At 43.2% G+C, this 22289-nt stretch overlaps 1 protein-coding gene across 6 annotated transcripts in view; it reads right to left on the minus strand.

The window, feature by feature from the left end:
- The window catches only part of RNF2 (ring finger protein 2), a 70567-nt gene that overhangs the window by 10815 nt on the left and 37463 nt on the right, over nucleotides 1–22289 (minus strand). For all 6 annotated transcript variants that reach the window (XM_088453913.1, XM_088453917.1, XM_088453912.1 and 3 more), the window contains one exon: nucleotides 16469–16684. In XM_088453913.1, coding sequence (XP_088310039.1) covers nucleotides 16469–16684 — 216 coding nt within the window. The remainder of the gene's footprint in view (nucleotides 1–16468; nucleotides 16685–22289) is intronic.

The following is a 22289-nucleotide window of genomic DNA, read 5'->3' on the forward strand; positions in this document are numbered from 1 at the left end:
ATTCCATTATTACAGATTTGGCAATTTATACACTGTTTATAAACATAAACCATAAGAAAGACATGTATTTAAGAAATTGCACAAAGCGAGTGTATGACCTCAGCCTTTTAGCAGTTTGCTACAAGCAAAAACAGTATAAGGAGAACTAAAATACTGTTTATGGGAGAGAGAAGGCTGTTTGAGAGAACACAGATAACACTCATATTTGTGTTATGTTTATATTCTAATGCACAGTTATCAAGATTAAAAAGTGTGCCTTATAAATGGATGTGCTAAACAGCGTGAAAAAAACAGTGGCAGATACCTCTGAATGCTACCTTTTCAATAGGGCCTATTTTAGAAGAATGTATCACATACACTGATTTTGTGCCCATATTAAAGTAAATATTCATATAATCGTACACACACATAATTGTGAATTGAAATAGGTTTACATTCAGTTCCTGACTTCCGCCATTTCCCAGGATTGTTATGCAAACTTGCTCTCCAATCATTATTTGTATATATCAGATAAATATTGATGGGGAAATGCTGCCGTTGGCTAAATATTTTGCTACCATTTATTCAATATTTTGTTGCCAAAAAAGAGAAAATTCTAAATTGGCTTACCATTATGTTCTTCTCCTGCGGTTTTGTTTATTTTCCAGAAGAAGAAACTGGTAAGCAGATTAGAATGTTCTCCTTTCCCTGTACACAGCACAAAACAGAAGATACCTATTGTAATTACCTATTCATTGAATCTAAATTGGGATATATCCAAAACCAATAGCCAAATTTGGCTGGAATACAATTTGTGGTCATATTTTGTTTGAAAAGAGCTAATCTATAGTCTATTAAAAAAAGCTAATATGACAATTCAAGGGGACCACCCCCTTCAGAACGGTGCTTTCCCAGCAAATTTATTTTCCTTGTCTTTAAAAACAGATCTGCTGTGTAGAAATAACTGTATCCATTAAACAGACCTAAGTTTATCTGCTGTCATGTCCAAGGGTAACAAAAATTAACAAATCTACCTGGAGGAAAAATAAGAGTTATGGTATAACATACCTTTGTTAACTATTTTTCCTCGAGGTCCATAGGGTTCACAGAAATTACCTTGGGATGTAGCTGGAGTGATCCAGGCACCAAATAGTCAACAAGCTTTAGCTCCCAGGATGTACTGGGTCATTCTCCATACATACCCTGCCCCTGGCTACAGGAGGTCAGTTTGGTGTCAAGCCCAAGCAGGAGCAAGAAAGAAAAATTGAAAAGGAAGGAAGTACCCTTGCATTCCAGACACACTCTCTGTAAGAAGAGGGAATCATAGAAATACAACAGAAAAGAATTTCCCAACAACAACAGGTGCGTTAGGGTGGGTGCTCTGTGGACCCTATGGCCATACCTTTGTTAAAAAGAGTTAACAAAGGTATGTTATACCATAACTCCTATTTTGTTCTTTGGGTTCCATAGGGTCCACAGAAATTACCTTGGGGTGTAGCAGTTCCTCCTAGGGAGTAGAAAGGAGAATCCTACGCCCAAAGAAAGCATCCTGAGAGGCAAATTTGTCAAAAGCATAAAATTTGACAAAGGTGTGGACGGAAGACCATGTGGCTGCCTTGCAAATCTGTTCAGCAGAGACACCCCGTCACACCGCCCACTATGGTCCCACAGATCTCGTAGAATGTGCTGTAACCGTGTCCGGAACAACAATATCAGCTTGTGTGTAAGCTTGACAAATGTCATCTGGCCAAAGACTATTTATTAGCTTGCCAGCCTCGCTTATGACAGCCATGCAACACAAATAAAGAATCTGTCTTTCTAATGGAGCTAGTGCGGTCTACATAGATATGTAGAGCCTGCACAACATCCCATGATGCTTCACCAGCCGAAAGGCTAGAAGCTTGCAAAGTCGGAACCACAATTTCTTCATTTATATAAAACCGAGATACCACCTTAGGAAGGTAGCCGACCCTGGTACGAAGAACAGCTCTATCCTGATGAAATATTAAAAAGGAGTGCGAAAAGATAAGGCTGCTAAATCAGAGACCCTGCGGGCCAAAGCGATAGCTAGAAGAAAAACTGTCTTCGCTGTCAACCACTTCAGGTCTACTGATTTCAGGGGTTCAAATGGAGGAGCCTGTAAAGCCCTGAGTACCAATGTCAAATCCCACGGGGCTACCGGGGGAACAAAGGGAGGCTGAACTCTCAGAACACCCTGAACAAATATTCTTACATCAGACAAGATGGCAACCCTTCTCTGAAACCAAACTGACAGTGCCGAGGCCTGCACCCACAGAGTAGCCAGACGGAGACCTCTGTCCAACCCGGCCTGAAAAAAAGAAAGCACTCGCGAGACCCTAAACACCTTAGGGTCATACTTCCTCAGTTCACACCACTGAAAAAATGAGTGCCAATTTCTGTAATAAATGCGGGCAGAGGAAGGTTTCCGTGCCCTCAACATTGCCTTTAAGACAGAGGCCACAAGAGCCATGCCCTCAAAGACAGCCGAGGAAGGTCCGGGTACAGGCAGGGACCCTGTATTAACAGGTCCTGCCTTGGAGGAAGAGGCCACGGAGTGTCTATGGAGAGACTCTGCAGGTCGGTGAATCAATGGCATATGGGCCAAGTACTGCTTTCCTGCTTGACCTTCCTGATGACCCTGGGAAGAAGGGAAAACGAAGGAAACAGATACGCCAGTCTTAAATTCCACCTTACTGCCAGAGCGTCCACAAATTCGCCCGCAGGATCCTTAGTCCTGGACCCGTACCTGGAAACCCTGTGGTTGTGCCTTGAGGCCATGAGGTCTACCTCTGGAAGACCCCATCTGTCCACTAGGTTCTGAAATACCTGAGGATGAAGAGCCCATTTTCCGGCATGTATATCTTGCCGACTTAGGAAGTCCGCTTCCCAATTTAGGACTCCTGATATGAACACTGCAGATATTGCCGGGAGGTGACATTCTGCCCAGACCAGAATGTTTGATACTTCAGACATGGCAGCCTGGCTCTGCGTGCCTCCCTGATGGATTAGGTAGGCTACTGCGGTGGCGTTGTCCGATTGTACCTGGACAGGCCTGCCCTTTAATATTTAATATTTCCTGAGTCTGAATGAGTGCTCTGAATAATGCCCTTAGTTCCAGGACATTTATAGACAGAAGACTTTCTCTTGCCGTCCACTTTCCCTGAAAACTGTGACGACCTGTCACTGCACCCCATCCTTGGAGGCTGGCATCGGTTTTGAGGAGAACCCAATCTGGAATAAAGAATGGGCGACCTTTGTTGAGACGACCCATCTGCAACCACCAAGAAAGGGACAGTCACACTTCTGGCGAGAGACTGATTGTGCCTTTATTAGGTGGTACTCCCCTCTCCAGTGAGAAAGGATTAACCTCTGCAATGGTCTGAAGTGGAACTGGACGTACTCCACCATGTCGAAAGTTGACACCATGGAACCTAGGACTTGCATTGCTGTATGGATTGATACTGATCGGCTGAGAAGAAGCTTGCGTATCTTCAGCCAAAGAGCCACAATCTTGTCCTCTGGCAGATAAATCCATTGTGCCAGAGAATCCAACCTTGCCCCTAGATACACCAACTGCTGTACTGGAAGAAGCAATGACTTTTTCCAATTTATAATCCACCCATGTCTGTGTAGACATGTTACTGTCAGTCTGAGATGACACTGCAACTCTTGTGACGACTGAGCCAATATCAGCTGGTCGTCCAGATATGGCAGAATCCTGATTCCCTGACGCCTGAGGCAGATTGTTATTACTGCCATGACCTTCGTAAACACCCGAGGGGCCATTGATAATCCAAAAGGCAGTGCCTAAAATTGGAAATGCTCCTGTAAGACTGCGAACCACAGGAATTGCTGGTGGGATTGTGCAATTGGCACATGAAGGAATGCATCTTGGATAGCCAAGGATATCATGAAATCCCCTGGTTCCATGACCAACAAAATTGACCGCAGAGTTTCCATGCGAAACCTGGGCACCCTGATAAACGTATTGAGATCTTTTAGGTTTAGAATAGGCCTGTGAGACCCGTTGGGTTTCTGAATCAAAAAGAGATTGGAGTAATATCCCATTCCCTCTTGATTCACGAACTGGGATTATAACCCTCGATATTAGCAGGGAGTGTATAGCCTGCTGGAGGGCCAAGGCTTTCGCAGAACCCGCTGCCAGAGTTGTGCTGAAAAACCTTTGTGGGGGGGACTTCTCCAGAACTTAAGGGTGTACCCCTGGGAGACCACCTCCTGAACCCAGTCATCCATTGTTGTAAGATGCCAGGTGTCTGAATACTGAAGTCGGCCTCCTACCCTGGGATCCCCCAGAGGGAGGCCTGTCCCATCAAGCTGCAGGCTTGACGTCTGACCTGACAGCCGGAAGTCTGTTTGGCCAAGACTTCCTAGACTGTGGCTTCCTATAAGCATTGGCTCTGGCGGAAGACTGACCTCTTGCTTTTCCTTGCGGCCAAAAGGACCAAAAGGCTGACCGCTTAGGTTTAACAGTGGATGCCGAAGGTAGACTAGCCGCTTTAGAGGCTGCCACTGTAGCCACAATCTTGTCCAACTCTGTGCCAAACAAAATGCCCTCTGAGAATGGAAGGGATTCCAGAGCGCTCTTGGACCCTGTATCTGCCTTCCAATTCCTCAGCCAGTGGGCTCTCCGGGCCACCACTGAAACCGCTGATGCTTTGGAGGATAATATCCCCGCATCTAAAGCTGCCTCTTCCAAGTAGGATGCTGCTTCCTTAACATAAGAGATGGTTGCCAGCTGTTCCCTGGAAGCTTCTGGAGGAGAAATTTCCAGTGTCTTCATCCATTCCTCAATGGCCTTAGAGACCCAAGCCGTAGCCATGACCAGTAGTGTAAAAGCACCCGACAGAGAAAATATTGCTTTAAGACAGGCTTCAAGTTTCCTATCTGTGGGACAATTAAGCAAGGAAGCAGAAGGTATAGGCAATGTGGCACTCTTAAGTAGATGTGCCACATGTGCGTCCACTGACAGAAGAACCTCCCATTTAGTGCATTGATCCACTGGAAAGGGGTATAAAGCTTCCACCTTCTTTGTAATATGGAACTTCCTATCTGGTAATTTCCATGCTTCCCCCATGAGATCCGAAAGGTGCTCAGACTTGGTAAACTGTGGTTTTATAACCCTCTGGCGTTTAAACCCCGGAGCCTTTCTTTGCACTGGCTCCTCCTCGTCAATGTTTAGCACAGCCTTGACTGCCCTAATTAAATAAGGGATATCTGCAGCTGGAAAACGGTCTTCCTCGTCTGAGGGTGATTCCTGAGAGGAACCCTGTGTATCCCCCCCGTCGTCAGAAGTTGTACCAGAATCTGAAGGCTGAATGGTGTGTGAAGCCGAACACCTTCTGGATTTTGGCTGTACCGACCTAACCGTCTGTTTAGGCTGCTGAAAAGCTGCTAACGACGAAGCAACATTCTGACTTGAATTAGCATACATGTCCAACGAGGACAGATGCATCGGGGGAAAAACATAGCAGGTTGCAAATGCTGAGACAGCCCCATCATTGCAGCTGGCCCAGGGGCTGCCAATCTCTCCACAACCTGTGCCATAATCTGGGAAGAGGAAGCCCAGGGGGGTTCCTGCCCAGAAGCTGGTAAATTTGACTGATGTGGAGACTCCTTGACACAGCGGCCACTTGACCCATCCTGTAAGAAATCCTGTGGGGACAACCCCGCTTTACAGGTCATACATGATACCAGCACAGGAGCCTCAGCCACCTGTCTTTCAGCTTCTTTGGACATAACAATATCTCTATTGATATGCAAAGTCTGAGTACAAATGTGAGAATGTTTCACACCCAATATACACACCTGCCACAGAGGGTTAAACGAGGGGAAACAGCAGTGATAGATTAGGACTGTCAATTATTCAGATAAAGGCAGCATAACACACAGCAGATTTCAAAGTAGTCTCATGCTATGCATATAGATACATAGTTTGATATATTATAACCATATGCACCAAGCTCTTTTAGCCACTACCATATAGCCATACATGACACCAGCACAGGCCTGGTAGGATATCGAGCTCTGTATAACCTGAACACCGTAGAGAGGTATACAGGGAGACTGAGCCAGCCTCCTGAGAACCTAGCCACGAGAGCACCTGAGAGTGGTCTCTGGCTGACTCATATAGAGGGAGGCTGGGAGGAGCAACCAGGAGGTGGGAAGTCTTATGACTGAACTAGTATCCAGGTCGGGGGAGGGTCTAGTGCCGGAAAGAGTTTCCACATTGCTCTACTTAACAACATCCTCCGGCGAGTCTCCTACTGCCACACCCAGTCAGCGGCCGCAGGGAACCCCTTACCTGCCGTCCCCAATATTTTCCAGTTGCAGTCCTCACCTGGTTAGGCCCGCCAAAAGTACTAGCCTGACGCTAGAGTTGCGGCCCGGTGGGGGAAGATGGAGTGGCGGCACGAGCGTCTATATAGAAGCTAAGCTGCTTCAGGTCTCCTCTCCGTCAGCCACGCGCTGCCACTCAAAAGAAAAAAAAAAACTTGTTTGGGGACTGCTCCTTCACCAAACAGCAAAAAACTGACTTCCTGTATGGAGGAGGACCCAGTGCATCCTGGGAGCTAAAGCTTGTTGACTGTTTGGTGCCTGGATCACTCTAGCTACATCCCAAGGTAATTTCTGTGGACCCTATAGAACCCGAAGAAGAAAAAAAATTAAGAAAAAGGTCTTAACTAAACAAAATTCATATTATCAAAATGGCATCTTTTGTTACTCCATTAGGCCCACCAAGCCATAAAGGAAACAACAAAAGACTTCTCAACTATTATTTTCACTATTTAACATTTGTTTACAAATACATTACATATGAATGGAATTAAAACTAAATATTTAACTTTACTGGTTTCAGTAGAACAATATTCAGACAAATTTAAATCATAATTTTGTGCTTGGTTCCAAAACTGAACACCCACCCATTCAAGCCTCTGGTGGTGTTATATATCACTTTGCAACTGTGTAATGTTAACAGTACTGTATAGCTAACATGCTGGTTACTGCACACAGGGCTGCCATCAGAAATTGTGGGGTCCAGTACACATGTATCCTTATCCTCCAACACCCCGGCCTGTTGGACGCAAAGATCTAATGAGCCCTGGTGCCCAGAGAAAGCACATCCTACAGTATGATGCCTTTTCCCACATGACACACACATATATGTATGTATATGTGTGTGTACATGAAGACAGGGAAGAAATAAGGGAGGCCAGGAGATGGCGGGGTTAAAAGAAGGGAAAGCTACCAGTGAGAATGATTATAAACAGAAACTTGACAGGCACCCCCTGCCCTGTGCTGAGGCACATGTCACACCACTCTAGTTACAGCCCTGGCTACTGATGTAACAGCAGTTGTTTGTTTTTTTTGTGCAATATATGTTTATTGGGTGTTCATTTTTTTTTTTTTTTTAAATAAAATACATTACAAAATCACCAAAAATAGAATAACAAATTGTGATATAAAAATCAAGAACATCAATTACTAGACATAGAAATGGATCAACTGCACTTTTTTTAATCTCACTTAATACATGCGTGTTTTACATAAAATGAGTCCAACTTTACACAAACACTATAGCTTGCAGCCGTGGCCAAAAGTTTTGAGAATGACAAGTGTTGGTTTTCATAAAGTTTGCTGCTTCAGTGTTTTTAGACCTTTTTGTCAGATGTTACTATGGTATACTGAAGTAATGTTACAAGCATTTCATTAAGTGTCAAAGGCTTTTATTGACAATTACATTAAGTTTATGCAAAGAGTCAATATTTGCAATGTTGATCCTTCTTTTTCAAGACCTCTGCAATTTGCCCTGGCATGCTGTCTATCAACTTCTGGGCCACATACTGACTGATAGCCGCCCCCATTCTTGCCTAATCAATGCTTGGAGTTTGTCAGAACTTGTGGGTTTTTGTTTGTCCACCCGCCTCTTGAGGACTGACCACAAGTTCTCGATGGGATTAAGGCCCTCATTCAGAGCCGCACGCTCTGCATGAGGGCCGCCCTCCATAATTATGGAGCGTCCTCCTGGACGCTCGTATAGCTGTGGGTCACCACCCACAGCCTATACGAGCGTGCAGTTTGATGGCCGCGATGGTCGTGACCATCGCGACCATCGAAACTGCGAGCCGGAGCCTGCGGTTGAGGTTTTCAACCGCAAGCCCCGGAGTGATCACTAGTGATGTCAGTGGGCCGGCTTCTGACGGTAGGCGTTCCCGTGGGAACGCCCCCGTCAGGGAGGCACGCCCCCGGCACGCCCACCAAAGGGGGCGTGCTGTCAATCAACATCGACAGCACGCCCCCTTTGATCAGACACAACGAGCGAAGGAAAGTCCTTCGCTCGTCGCGTCTGGCGCATGCGCACGACGGAGCTCCCGCCGTCGTGCGCATGCGCAGAGCACAACATCGACCCACTTGCGAAAGGACAGCCGCTTGCGAGTGGGTCTGAATCAGGCCCTAAGATCTGTGGAGTTTCCTTGTCATGGACTCAAAATTTCAATGTTTTGTTCCCCGAGCCACTTAGTTTTTACTTTTGTCTTATGGCAAGGTGCTTCATCATGCTGGAAACGGCATTGTTCGTCACCAAACTGTTCTTGGATGGTTGGGAGAAGTTGCTCTTGGAGGATGTTTTGGTACCATACTTTATTCATGACTGTGTTCTTAGGCAAAATTGTGAGCGATCCCACTCCCTTGGCTGAGCAGAAACCCCACACATGAATGGTCTTAGGATGCTTTACTGTTGGCATGACACAGGGCGAAGACTTTTGGAGGATGGCCTGGTCTCAAGAAGGGCAGCAAAGAAGCCACGTCTCTCCAGGAAAAACATCAGGGACAGACATATTCTGCAAAAGGTACAGGGATTGGACTGCTGAGGACTGGGGTAAAGTTATTTTCTCTGATGAATCCCCTTTCAGATTGTTTGAGGCATCTGGGAAAAATGCTTGTCCAGAGAAGGAAAGTTGAGCGCTACCATCAGTCCTGTGTCATGCCATTTATAGCATCCTGAGACCATTCATATGTGGGGTTGCTTCTCAGCCAAGGTATTAGGCTCACTCACAATTTTTCCTAAGAACACAGCCATGAATAAAGAATGGTACCACAACATCCTCCAAGAGCAACTTATCCCAACCATCCAAGAACAGTGTGGTGGTGAACAATGCCTTTTCCAGTATGATAGTTATCACTTTTGCATTTTTGCAAGGTGCTCCAAGTGGCTAGGGGAAAAAAACTTCGAAATTTGAGTCCATGGCCAGGAAACACCCCAGAACTTAATCCCATTGAGAACTTGTGATCAATCCTCAAGTTGCGATACACAGAATGCACAATAGATAGAGGGAAGATATTATAGAATACGAATGTGAAGGAAGCACAGTATATGGAGGTGTTATACGGTACCGTACAGGCACAGGGTAACGGAGCAGGACAGGAGAGGAAGCACTAGGCAGGCACTGGAGGGAGATGAACTGAGGCGGAGCTGGGGGACTGGTGATAAGAGAAGAGGAAGCACTGCTCCTAGCACGGACTACTAGTCACTCCAAGCCATCTGCCGCTGTCACATCCTGGAGAGGGGGCTTCTCAGATGATACCGGCTTCCCAGGCTAGGCTAGGCACAGAGACACAGCAGCGCCAGCGGTATTTCAATTATGGCGCCAGCCACGAGCCAATTGGAGCTCGCTGACCGGCAGCCAATCAGAAGCAGTCGTTGTCGCCTCTCCTGATTGGCTGCCGGTCTGCAAGCTCCAACTGGCTTGTGGCCAGCACCATCGGGGGGCAGTCCCCCCCCTGATGGCAGCCCTGACTGCACATGTAGTAGCAGTAGTAAAAATGGTTGTTTTAAAAAAAAAATCTATTTAATCAATGCAAATAGAATGGGGAAATACAAGGAAATCAAATAACACCCTGTGCTCTAAATAACTTTCCAGGCTTCAGAGTGTGGATACATTTGCAAGAATACAAAGTTGGGTCAAATTAGGGTGTTGAAATTATCTTGATTGGTATATGGGGCCCCATAGCAAAATTTTCACAGGCCCCTGGAACCCCTCCCCCTCCGCACTCCCCTCTCCTCGACTAACCTGCTCCGTTGTCGCGCTGTGTATGAGCAGGCACACCTCAGTCTATGAGGATAGCCGAAGACGGAGCCGACCGGGATGGGCAACTACGGAGCAGGTAAGTCGAGAAGAGGGGAGTGCGGTGGGGGGGCCGCGGACCAAGGCCTGGCACTGTAGGTGCAGGGGGAGGGCCGGGCCCCATGGCAGCCGCAACCCCTGCACCTACGGTAGTTACGCCACTGCCACTCACGTTTAAATTATGCAAGACAACCCCAACTCCAAACCTGAACATTAAATACTTAGCTGAAAAGTGTTTGTTTCATAAATACAAAACTTGGAGAAAACAACATTGAGCTGCAATATATTTATTATGAGAATATTGTATCTGAAATCTTCTCCCATTTCTAATTTTTTGTTCCTAGCCATTCAAAAAGTTGAGTATAAGTATAATTATAATTAGTATATTTTCATGGGTCGCCGCCTGCTTCATCAGATACCCACATGGGACTGTGAGTAGAGAGGACACATGCTATTTCACTGCAACAAATAGAAAACTGCTGGCTTCCTAATTGTGACACACAACAACCTCTGTCACTTTCATCATCAGCACGTTTGCGTATCTGAAGAAGTGGACAGCAACTGGTCACATGTGTATTACTTTGGGGACTGAAACTCATAATAGCTCCTTTTTGGAATAAACATACTTGGAAGATAAATACCTTTGTCAGACCATTCACTCTCACTTTTAGCACTATTGGTCCAAACATACAGTAGTGTCCACATACATCTATCCTCCATGCGCTAAAAGTCGGGCCACACAATGCGGGAGCTCTGTGTACTTTGGTAGCGTCTTTCATGCGACTTTTTTACATTCAAATGTGACTTATTCACACAGTGATATGAATAGAACAAGCAGTTTCTGCTGATTAAAATGATATGCGGGATGCCTATGTTCTTTGTGCGTCTGCGTATTTATGCAAAACGCTACATTAGTGTTACAGCCGCTGACACTGTAAAGTAGCATTTCGCATGCAGACACACCCGCAGTCGCACTCAGAACATAGGCATGCTGCATATCATATTTTAATCAGCAGAAGCTGCTTGTGCTATGATATGCAGCATGCCTATGTTCAGTGTGCGACTGCGGGTGTGTCTGCATGCGAAATGCTAATTGTCAGCGGCTGTAACACTAATGTAGCGTTTTGCATACATACGCACCCGCAGACGCACAAAGAACATAGGCATGCTGCATATAATTTTAATCAGCAGAAACTGCTTGTGCTAGCTATTCATATCACTGTGTGAATAAGACGTATTTGAAGGTAAAACGTTGCAGAAAAGACACTCGTTGCTACAGAGTCAAGCCACAGCATGGTGTGATTAGAAGGGCTGTTTAACACGCAAGAAGGCTATATGTATGAGGACACATCTGTAGAGACAGATATCATGACCACTGGTATTCAATACAGATTCATCTAGCCAACGTGCGCCCAAGAGTCAATTCCTTTTTTACTTATTTAACTACTAGATTAACATATAAACGGGAGGGGGGGATGTGGTTAATATGCTGATGGAGGGAATTCCAGCGGACAGAATGCCGGAGCCAGAATCCCGATGCCTGGCAAAATCCAAGTGCCTGCATCCTGAAGGTAAGTACCGGGGTTATAGAGAAGGTTAGTGTTAGGGTTAGGCACTAGGGGGAGGGTTAGGGTGTGGGAAGGGTGAGATTAGATTTAGGCACTGGTGGGAGAGGTTAGGGTGAGAGATGGTTAAGGTAGAGAGAGAGGGAGGGTTAAGGTAGAGAGAGGGGGACGGTTAGGGTAGGGAGGGGGGAAGCATTAGCATACCGACTGATAAAGTGTCGGTATTCTAATCCTGAAAGGGATGCCGGCGTCGAGATTCTGACTATTGGGATCCTGAACGCCGGCACTTCGCACCACTCCCACACGGGAAAATGTATCATACATTCTAAAGAGGACAAGTATCAGCTTCTAGCTTTTATCTAGTACATTCTATAAACAATAACTAAAAGCTGTTTGGTTGATATGGGCAACTTCACCTGTCCTCCTAAGAAGATCTGAAACAACTCCCCCTTAATGTCAAACAGAATTATTAAGTCACCTATTTTTAATCACCAATGAGGAAATTATTGTAAGAAAAATAAATAATAATAATAATAATAATAATAATATAGAACAAATGAAACTTTCTTAACATGTCAAGGCAGCTCTACCATCTATATAAAAGATTTTAATAACAGACCCACGTCCTAGCTGGAGCATGGTGGAAGCTACATGTAGTCATTTTTACTTGAAAAACTCTATTCTATTGTCAACCCTGGCTGATAACCGATGGGGGTGCAAGTGAGAGGACCAATCATAAGACACAATTAAGAGATCTTTAAAGCAGCTGGCAGTGCGGCAGTAAGTAGTTGCAGAGTGCATCTTTGAATTAATTTGTACTGCCACTAGATCTTCTGTTATAAATTAAGTGTTTTGAATCTTGCTATTTTCATTGTAATTATATGGACTTGGTTTCTACGACTAAGGTGGAAGGTATAACATACAATCTTACACTTAGAATCAGGAAAGAGTTTTGCACTGACCTCGATTGCATTTCTGATAAGCACAACTAGATTTTCCTTTAAACAAAATGTTAAGTAAAAATGGGAATGTTGGGAAATACTTCAAAGTCATTTTCTGAAGTATGTTAAATTGTTTTCTATAGAATGTAGCCTATAAATTCATATAAACGAAGAGCATTTGATTCTGTTAGTTTTATAGCTTAAATTTCTAATGCTGGGCATACACTATGCAATTATCTGCCAGATATCTGTCCAATCTGGCTATTTGGAATGAAAACCTGGTAATGTATGGGAGCACATAACAATAGAAATTTGCTCCCAAAGACTAGAAAACGGGCCAGATTTTCCTTCCCTTCCCACCAGACAGATTTGACAGATATCTGACAGATAATTGTTGAGTGTATGCCCAGCATAAGGAATAACATTGTATTGTCTTATAACTTCTAATCTCTACGTAGTCCTATATAACCACATAGTTCCTGATAGATTAATCTCAAATTAACCAACAACGTACATAGTATATTTACTTGCACTGTAAAGTCTAATTGCTACCAAAGTAAGACACTTAGAAACATTTTAAGAATTTTTGCAAGATAAATGTAACACACTAAAGCAACTTTGTCAGGTGAAATCAATTCATAGTTTTGGCATCTTTGATAAACTCTGACATTTGAATTTCAGGTACATCAACCCCAATCAGGACCAGAGTTAGTTTTACTACAACAAAATAAATGCCTCATATAACTTATTTTAAGTACATTTAAAATATTTTTTTTCCATTAGATATAGATGGGGCTTTAGTTTGGTAGTACATTGTATTGCCTATCCTTTCATTTTATGTGAACTAGTTATGGTAAATGGTCATAATCCCAGAAACCAATAACATTTCTGGATTTGTTATTATTACACAATTAAAGCAGCCCCAGAAAATGATCCCAAAATGTCAACCACTAGTTCCCCCAAGTACAGGGATACCAAATAAATAGTTTATATTTCTATACACCTAGAACAATATCTCTTCTGGATACATAGGACAAAAGGATACTTTTACTGAAATTACATTTTACAATATATTGATATTATTTGATACATTATGAACAGGGCCTCCGCTTTTGTAGCTACAATGACTGTGGGGTAGATTTTTTAAAGTGAGAGTTTTTAGAAGTGGAGATGTTGCCCTTAGCAACCAGATTCTACTTAACAATTATCTTCCAGAAGATCATAGCAAAAATATGATTGGTTGCTATGGGCAACATCTCCACTTCTAAAAACTCTCACTAAAGTAAATATACCCCTAAGGGAGCAGAAAGAGATATGTAATAGTAAAAATATGTGGTCCAAAACTTGCACGGTTAATGCTGTGGTTTGTTACCAAAGCAATCACATGACCATTGTCAAAAGACTGAAAGCAAAGATACGTTGATCTCCCATCTGTAACCTGCTGCACAAGTACAAAGGGATTAAAAATAAATTATATGCATGCAGTCTAACAAATCCCATTTATCAATGGTTTGGAAAAAAATAAAGGGTGAGATGTATCAAGCCTTGTAAAGAGTGGAGAAGTTGCCCATAGCAACCATTCAGCTTCTATCCATCATTTTATAGAATGTACTTGACAAATGCTAGTTATAAGAGGATTAGTTTCAATGTGCAACTTCTCAACTCTTCAGAAGGTTTGATACATCCACCCCCCTTACTCACATTTTCTAAAACCAATTACAGAAGGTATAATTTGCATTATATAAAAATAATATGATATTCCCTTCATTATTCTATAAAGAGTTTGCTATGGCCTCAATTACGAACTATTAATCAGTATGTGGTGGATTTTGAGACCTTCTGAAGAAGTCAATTGGAGGTGTCGCCTTCAGCAACCAGATTCTAATTTATTTTGTAGACTATACTAGATAGAGGATTGTTAGAATCTGACTGGTGGCTATAGACAACACATCCACTTGTCCTCTATAGATGGTTTATACATCTCTCCCAAAGTGACAAACCTATAAATGCATAGCAAACATGCATAGCTCCAGCAGGAGCCAAGCCCTGTGCAGCGAGGGACCTGGACGGCCCAAACCTTGTGCGTGGTCTAATTACCATAGGCCACGTCCCCTAAATTACGCCATTTGCGGGAGTGTCCTATGGCATGCCTCCCATTAACGTCAGGCTGGGGGCAAGCCCAGCACTACGTAAGTAGCTGGGCAGCTCCCAGCTCTTTCCCTGCACTGAATGGATGCCAAGCGCATGAGCACGGCATCCATTCTTCTCCGGGGCCGGCACAGCTGCGGCAGTGGAGGCACTGCCCAGCAGGAACAGCGGGGCAGTGCCCGAATAACGGGACTGTCCCGCTGAAATCAGGAATGGCTGGGAGGGGTGCGTCCTCTATGGGGTGGCGCCCCTGTTCGACCACACTGGTTGAACATGCCTCGAGCAGGCCCTGGCAAACATAAATAGCATAAATAAGATGAACTGATGAGAAAATAAGTGCATTAGGGCACAAAGTGCACACTATCACAAAGAACTCTGGTTCTGGACAAGACAGATAGGAACAGTTGAACAGCTCATATATCGTCCAGTAGGAACCCATCTTAACCCTAACTATATGTACAATTGTTCATCTAGATCAAGCCTTTGCCTGAATCAATGAAACAAGAAAAAAAAACACAACAAAAGTGTACAAATTATATATTTGTTAGCGAGATTGCCACCAACTAGATTTTATTTATTTGCATTTACGTTTTTGGAGAATGTAAAGATGTAATCTGGATTATGCAGCATACTGGGAAAATATCTTGTCAGGAAAAATACTTATGAATGGTAGCGGTGTCATAATGAATGCTTGCAGTCAAACAAAAACATTATATAAAACATCTAAAAGCATTTGAGAAAACAAATTACATATAAAATTAGTAAAGGAAAGAACAGTACATAGTGTACCATTAACAATAATAACAGACAGTTACAATATTACAAGTTCTATTACATGTTCAAAATGTCAACATCTTAAATGCCAACATTAGTGTTAGTCTACAAGATCAGAGGTTTAGGAGTTATGCTAGGATTAAGGGCGTTACCGCTGGATGACAGCCGTAAATCATCATCACATGACTTTCAGACCCAGAAAACATTGCCAGAGCCTCATTAGCAGATAAGTAATCGCTGCACCATATAGACTGTTTTTGTCGACAAAACATACAGAACCCCATTAATCCTATGCTAATTGAATGCTCAGTACACTTTAACAGTAAGTGAAAAAGAATTATAGAAAAAAAAGTCAGTGCACACACCATTGCTGTGCCATATATATTCTATAATGTCCATGTGTACAGACCATCCATTCATCAGAAGTATCATATATCCTCTTAAAAGCAGTTTGTACTCTGGTTACTGCCTGACATAGAAAATTCGGGGAGCACTGGTACTAACATAAACGTTTGCAGATTTCATAGAATCACCCTGCTTTATTCTCTGAACCATAAAATGCAACTTGGAAAAGTGCTAGAGATTTAAACAGACATGTTAGGTCTAACAAAACAGGTTTGAAATGTTCATACTAATGTAGATAAAGTAACTAAAACCATGTGAATTTAATAAGACAGAGACATTGATTAATAAGGTTCTGATAATACAGAGGCAGTATTTGTACACAGAACTGGTGAAGCTTTATTTAGAGAAAATATATTCTCCAGACTTTAGTATTATAAACCTCTGTTTTCTAGAAATAAAGAACATTTGCAGCCATCTCCCTCTGATGCAGACTAAACAACTGTTTTGGTGCAGAGCTCTGAGCCTTGTTACACAGAATTACCCCAGACTTTACCTGTTTATTGCTTGTATTTTAAGGCCCTTTTCTATACTGTCGCTCAGTGCTTGTTGATTATTATGTTTGTTGATCCTGGCCAATACTCTTTCCTGGTGAGCTTCATATTCATCTCGACTTGGGTAGATTTTACTGATCAGTGCATCAAAATTTGGGTCTGGTCTTAATGATCTTTTGGAGACTAGTTTTTTGCGACATGTTGGGCACTCTTTATTTCTGAAAAAAAAATAGTTGTAATAATATATTAATGATGCTGTTTTGTGTTATTCTGTGGGAAGATTAAGAAAATACAACAAAATAGAAAAAAAGCAAAAAAATTCTGTTCCCAACTAGCTGACCCGCACATTTTACCCATCCCATTAGATGAAAACTTTACATTTACTGAACAGTTAACACAGCTATGAAACCGTGAAATACCATTCATCATGCCATAACATGTAACATTTCTTCCTTAGTATCCAAATTCTAAACAATCATTGGGAAAAAACTACTTAGTATTACAAAGCAATAACTTTTACGCCAGGGATCCTCAAAGTAAGTAGTGCCAGAAACAGTAACAGTATAAATATATAATTTAAAAAAAATGTGACTTGTATCTATAAATCATCAATATAACTATAAATGTCAAGATTTTTAGTGTCTCGTTGTGGTACAATATAAACTTTAAATAAAGAGGGTAGCATTGAACAACACTAGCATGTACAAATTTTGGGAAATATCCAGGAGTAAACGTTCTCTCCAGGTGGATAATCTGTGATCATCAACCTGAGCTGCATAGACTAGTGGGGTAAAGGTCTCTATAGTTGTATTTTTGCACATGCTTAGTAATTTATCAAGCATACACAACAAGAAGTTTTGGCACATTAAGGTACTTGTGTGCAGTGAAGCAACAGAGCAGTCCCCATAATGCATTAAAGTGTACAACACACAAAATCTTTAATGCAGAGGTTCCCAAACTCATTACATTACAACTCAGGTTTTAAGGATATCCATGCTTGAGCCCAGATGATTAAATGAAATTGACTTAGGGACTAATTAAGTCACCTGTGATCCAGGAGGGCCTACACCGCACACCCATATAGTTTCATACTTACCCGTCCATAGTCACCCGGCCGGCGCTGCATAGCAGCAAAAATCACTGAGAAAATGTTGACGGCCATTTTCCCGGTGACACTGTGCATGCGCAGTACTGCTATCCCCGAGAGAACTGCGCGGGCCCCATTTTCCCGGAGACTCGCGCATGCGCAGTAGATTCTGGCACTAAGCCAGAATCTACTGCTGCACCACCTGCCGCTGCACCGCACAAGAAAGAAGGGGGACCGCATTAAGTCTGCAAACAGGCCCACTCCTCTCTTAAAATGCCCCTGCTGTGATAAATCATGCATATCCTTTAAACCTGGACTTTAATGGCTGAGTTTGGGAACCTCTGCTTTAATGCATATAATCATACCATTTTCATATGCTGGATAGAAGGTGTGGTCAGAACTGTAGCTGTATTAATTGGGATTTATAAAGCGTGGTCCAGTCAAGATGTCAACATTCTGAATCAAAATGTTGAATATTGACATCTCTGAATTAACCCTAACCCTAATTGCGCCGGACCCTAGAATGTCAACATGTTAAAAATTTTGACATTTTGAACATCAACACATGCATTTAGGGTTGGGATTAAACTACAATTAGGGTAATGTTGGGCACGCAATATCAGATAAAATATCTGTCAGGCCGACAGATATCTGACAAGTTGAAACCCATAAGATATGGTCATACACTGTGAAATATTTCATAGTGTATAGCCTCAATATTTGCTTTTCTCCCCTGGGGAAGAAATATTTCCCCTTTCCTTCCCGGTGAAGGTACAGGGGATATGTTGGGCAGTGCATAAACTGCCAAATGCAGACGACCAATTATCGGATCTACCGGACATGCTGGACAATTTGGCATGTCTGACAGACCAATGATCACTGATCGGTTGCGGCAATACACTGTTCAATTATCAGCCCGATCAGATAATCATCATACCATTAACTACAATAGGAGGAATTCGTTTACATGCATCTTTCTGACAAAGGGCCTGATTCAGCAGTGTACAATTGCAATTACGTACGCACATTGGTCGATTGTTCACTACTGCACATGCGCTGCAATTGCACGCACAGAGGAATCCATCGCAGAGTGAGTGACATGTTGTGAGTGTTTGAGGTTGGCGATGGGGGAGTGGTCGGAAAAATGCAGGAGTGTCTGTTCGTACGAACGCTGTTGCATGGGCGTGCATAAATTAGCCACTGCGGTTGAATATGCAGCAGGAGTACCCACTGCGAGCGACGAGACTTGCAGTTTCTGCGGCTGATCAGACCTGGTGTAAATTGTGCGCGACGGGCCTATGTGCATCGATGGTACCGATGTGTACAAGGTAGTACGGATGTGAGAAAGCAGCAGTGGATGTCTCTATGCCGGCTTACTGAATCAGGCCCAAAGACAATAAATGTCAATTTCTTGAATTAGAACAATCAGGTTCCGCCACTTATACGAGTTTGATTTATTTGATAGGATCCCATGGCTATTTTTCCTGTTTAGTAATCATAATATAGTTATAGCTTATTCAATGCACCAATTATCTGTAGATGTTGTGTATTTTAATTAATGGATACTATCCTATGTTTGATGAAGAAAAACAGTAAAATATTTGTAATTACACCATTGAACAGCACGTATGTATACCAAAATGTCTATTCATTTAGATTTGGGACAGGGAACAAAAACATATTCTTCAGGCCACTGTCTTAAACAGGATGTAGTGAATATACTTATACCCAGCATCCTGGCTGATGAAATCCAGGCGCCAGAATGCCATTACCTGGCCAGAAGACCAGCGCCGTTATATCTACAGTAGTTGACATGCAGACGCTGGAATCCCAACAGCCGGGATGCCGAACGTAAGTATAGCGGGTTTTTTAGGACTTAGCCGCGTGGGGGGGTGGGAAGCTAGGTTTAGGCGTCACTTTAGGGTTAGTAGGCTAGGGGAGGAGGTTAGGTACCCCCAGTGGTGGGTTGGGGGGGGTTAGGGTTAGACACTAAGGGGGAGGGTTAGGTTTAGGCACCAAGGGGGGAGAGTTTGGTTTATGTACTAACAGGGATGGTCAGTGTTAGGGTGGGGAGGTTTAGCGTTAGGGTGTAGGATCAGAGGGTCAGGGGGAAAAGGGGGGAGGGTTACTATGCTTACCAGACCCTTCTCGGGATCCTGAAAATCGGGATGCTGCTGTCAGTATATTGCTAGCATTCATCCCGACTGCCGGGATTTCATACCTATTCTGTCTTAGACATGCTTACCTACCATATGTCTTAAGACCAATTACAGATTGATTAAACAGGAAAATGCTATATTGGACAGCATGATGACACAGTGGTTAACACTGATTTTGCACAGTACTGAGGTCATAAGTTCGATTCCAACAAGGGCATTATCTGTGTGGAGTTGTATACATGCTCTGTATTTGCATGGGTTTTTTCTGGTACCTCAGCTTCCTCCCACAACCAAAAACATACTGGTAGATTAATTGGCTTTTAAAAAAAAAAAAGGATCCCTAGAGGGGAAACCAATTAGCCACGGGCTTTGCCGCACAGGGAAAAGATCTAAGTTTCACAACCGGATATATTTAAGAAAACTACCTTTTCCGTGGGCAGTAAACCCTGTGTTAAGGCGCACTTACCCATTGCGAGGAAACAGTCCACCTCTGGGTCTTAATGCGTGGGGTAAATCCTGCTAATTAAATCTCCCTCCCAGTTGGCCAGATGTACTAAGCTCTGGAAAGTGATAAAGTGCAGAGTGATAAATGACCAGCCACTCAGCTCCTAACTGTCATGTTACAGGCTGTGTTTGAAAAATGACAGTTGGGAACTGATTGGCTGGTGGTTTATCACTCTCCAGTTTATCACTTTTCAGAGCTTAGTAACAGTGTGTGTCTGTGTCAAGACACAACAAAACATACACACATAAAAGAAATCTGATCTATTGATTTAAGGCCCCCATACATCAGAGATTGATTGCAGCAATCGTGCAATTTGCAATCGATTGTGTATAAAAATCTTTCCCTTTTTCAGTCGATTGCAGATATGCCACAATCGATTGAAAAAGGGAAAGATTTTTATACACAATCGATTGCAAATTGCACGATTGCTGCAATCAATCTCTGATGTATGGGGGCCTTTACTCATGGAGTTAAACAGATTCACTAGAACACTTTGCTGCAAAAAATATTTTTGTAATACAAACAAAAAAGAACAAGGAAAATGCAATTTCTATTGTATTAGTTCAAAAAGACACGGATGCATTAAATATACTATACTAACTGAACTCTTTGAAGAGACAAATACACAAGATAAATATCTCAGACCTTCCCCCACATGTGATTCACCAGTGCCTCTTTTCCAAGTTGAAAACAAGAATACAGGGCTGTATCTAGGCATGTGCGGCCGGTGCGACTCCACGGCCCCTGCTTCTGCCTGCAGTGCTGCCTGGAACGTCCATTGTATGCTACAGGCAGACGCCCTGCCATAATTACAGCTGCCCGCTGCAGTTTCAGGTGACGCCGGCCCCGCCCCCCTTATGCGCAATGTCATGTCACGCATAGAGGGGCGGGGTCAGCACAAGGGTGCTCATAGCCCTAGTTACGGCTCTGCAAGGATACATTTTAAAATAAATCAGGAATCTTTCCCAAGTCGGTCAGAACAAACAACATCAATTTGTTCTATAAAGTGACATTAGACGATTTTAGAAATCTATGTACTAATTAGGGATGTGAGCCGACCCCTGTATTTTGGTTTTGTATTCGGTTTTGGATCTGGATCTGGTTTTGCAAAACCACCCTTGCGTGTTTTGGTTTTGGATCTGGATCTTTTTTCAAAAACTGATAAAAACAGGTAAAACCACATAATTTGGGCCTGTTTTTGTTCCTACAGTATTATTAACCTTAATAACATTGGCCCTCATTCAGAGCCGTTCGCTATTTGCGGTCGTTCGTTTAAAAACAAGGGGTGGCTATTCAAATGATCCGTACGCACATTGCAGTCTGTTCACACCTCTAAGTCTGAACGAACGAGCAAAACATACGCTCGTTTATTTGTTAAAAACGCCCCCTGGCCGCTCGCACCATACGTCATGTCAGCTATTTATTAGATTAATCGAGTACATCGACCAGCGTATGAACTGCTCGCTATTCTTGTGGTTGGTGTTTGCTACCACAAATTTGCGAGCAGTTCTGGCTCTAAAATAACCCAGTGACGTGGTCATTGACGCTGCTGTTTTAAATATACACACCCATAAAACGCCCGTTTTGACCTTTAAGCACGCCTGCGTTCGGATCTCCACTCCCCATTTTCAAGCACCTTCCCCTGTTACCACCCACATACGCCTCATTCTGTCACTCAAAATAGCAGGCACTCGCTATATAGCGTACAAACGATTTTCGGCCGCACTGACTGGTTCGCGCATGCGTACTAAAAAGCGTACGCATGCGCAGATGTGCAAACATCGCTCGGAACGAGCGTACTGCCGCTAACGAGCGGCTCTGAATGAGGGCCATTATTCCCAGTTACTTGCAGTCAATTTTGACCACCTCACAATATTGATTTTTTTCACCTAGGTTAGGCCTAACCCTCATGTTGTATATGAAACAGGAGATTCACAGTTTAACAAACCAATTTGTTTTTTGTCCAGACCTTGGGGCCCGGAGCACCCCTGACCGAGGCAGCAGCGATTGACGACACAGGCAGCACGCTACCTGTCTGATGATAATAAGTGCGGCTAACGCACACAAAAAAT

This window comes from Taudactylus pleione, unplaced genomic scaffold (genome assembly GCF_031769625.1).
Source record: "Taudactylus pleione unplaced genomic scaffold, aTauple2 ptg000602l, whole genome shotgun sequence".
NCBI lineage: Eukaryota > Metazoa > Chordata > Amphibia > Anura > Myobatrachidae > Taudactylus > Taudactylus pleione.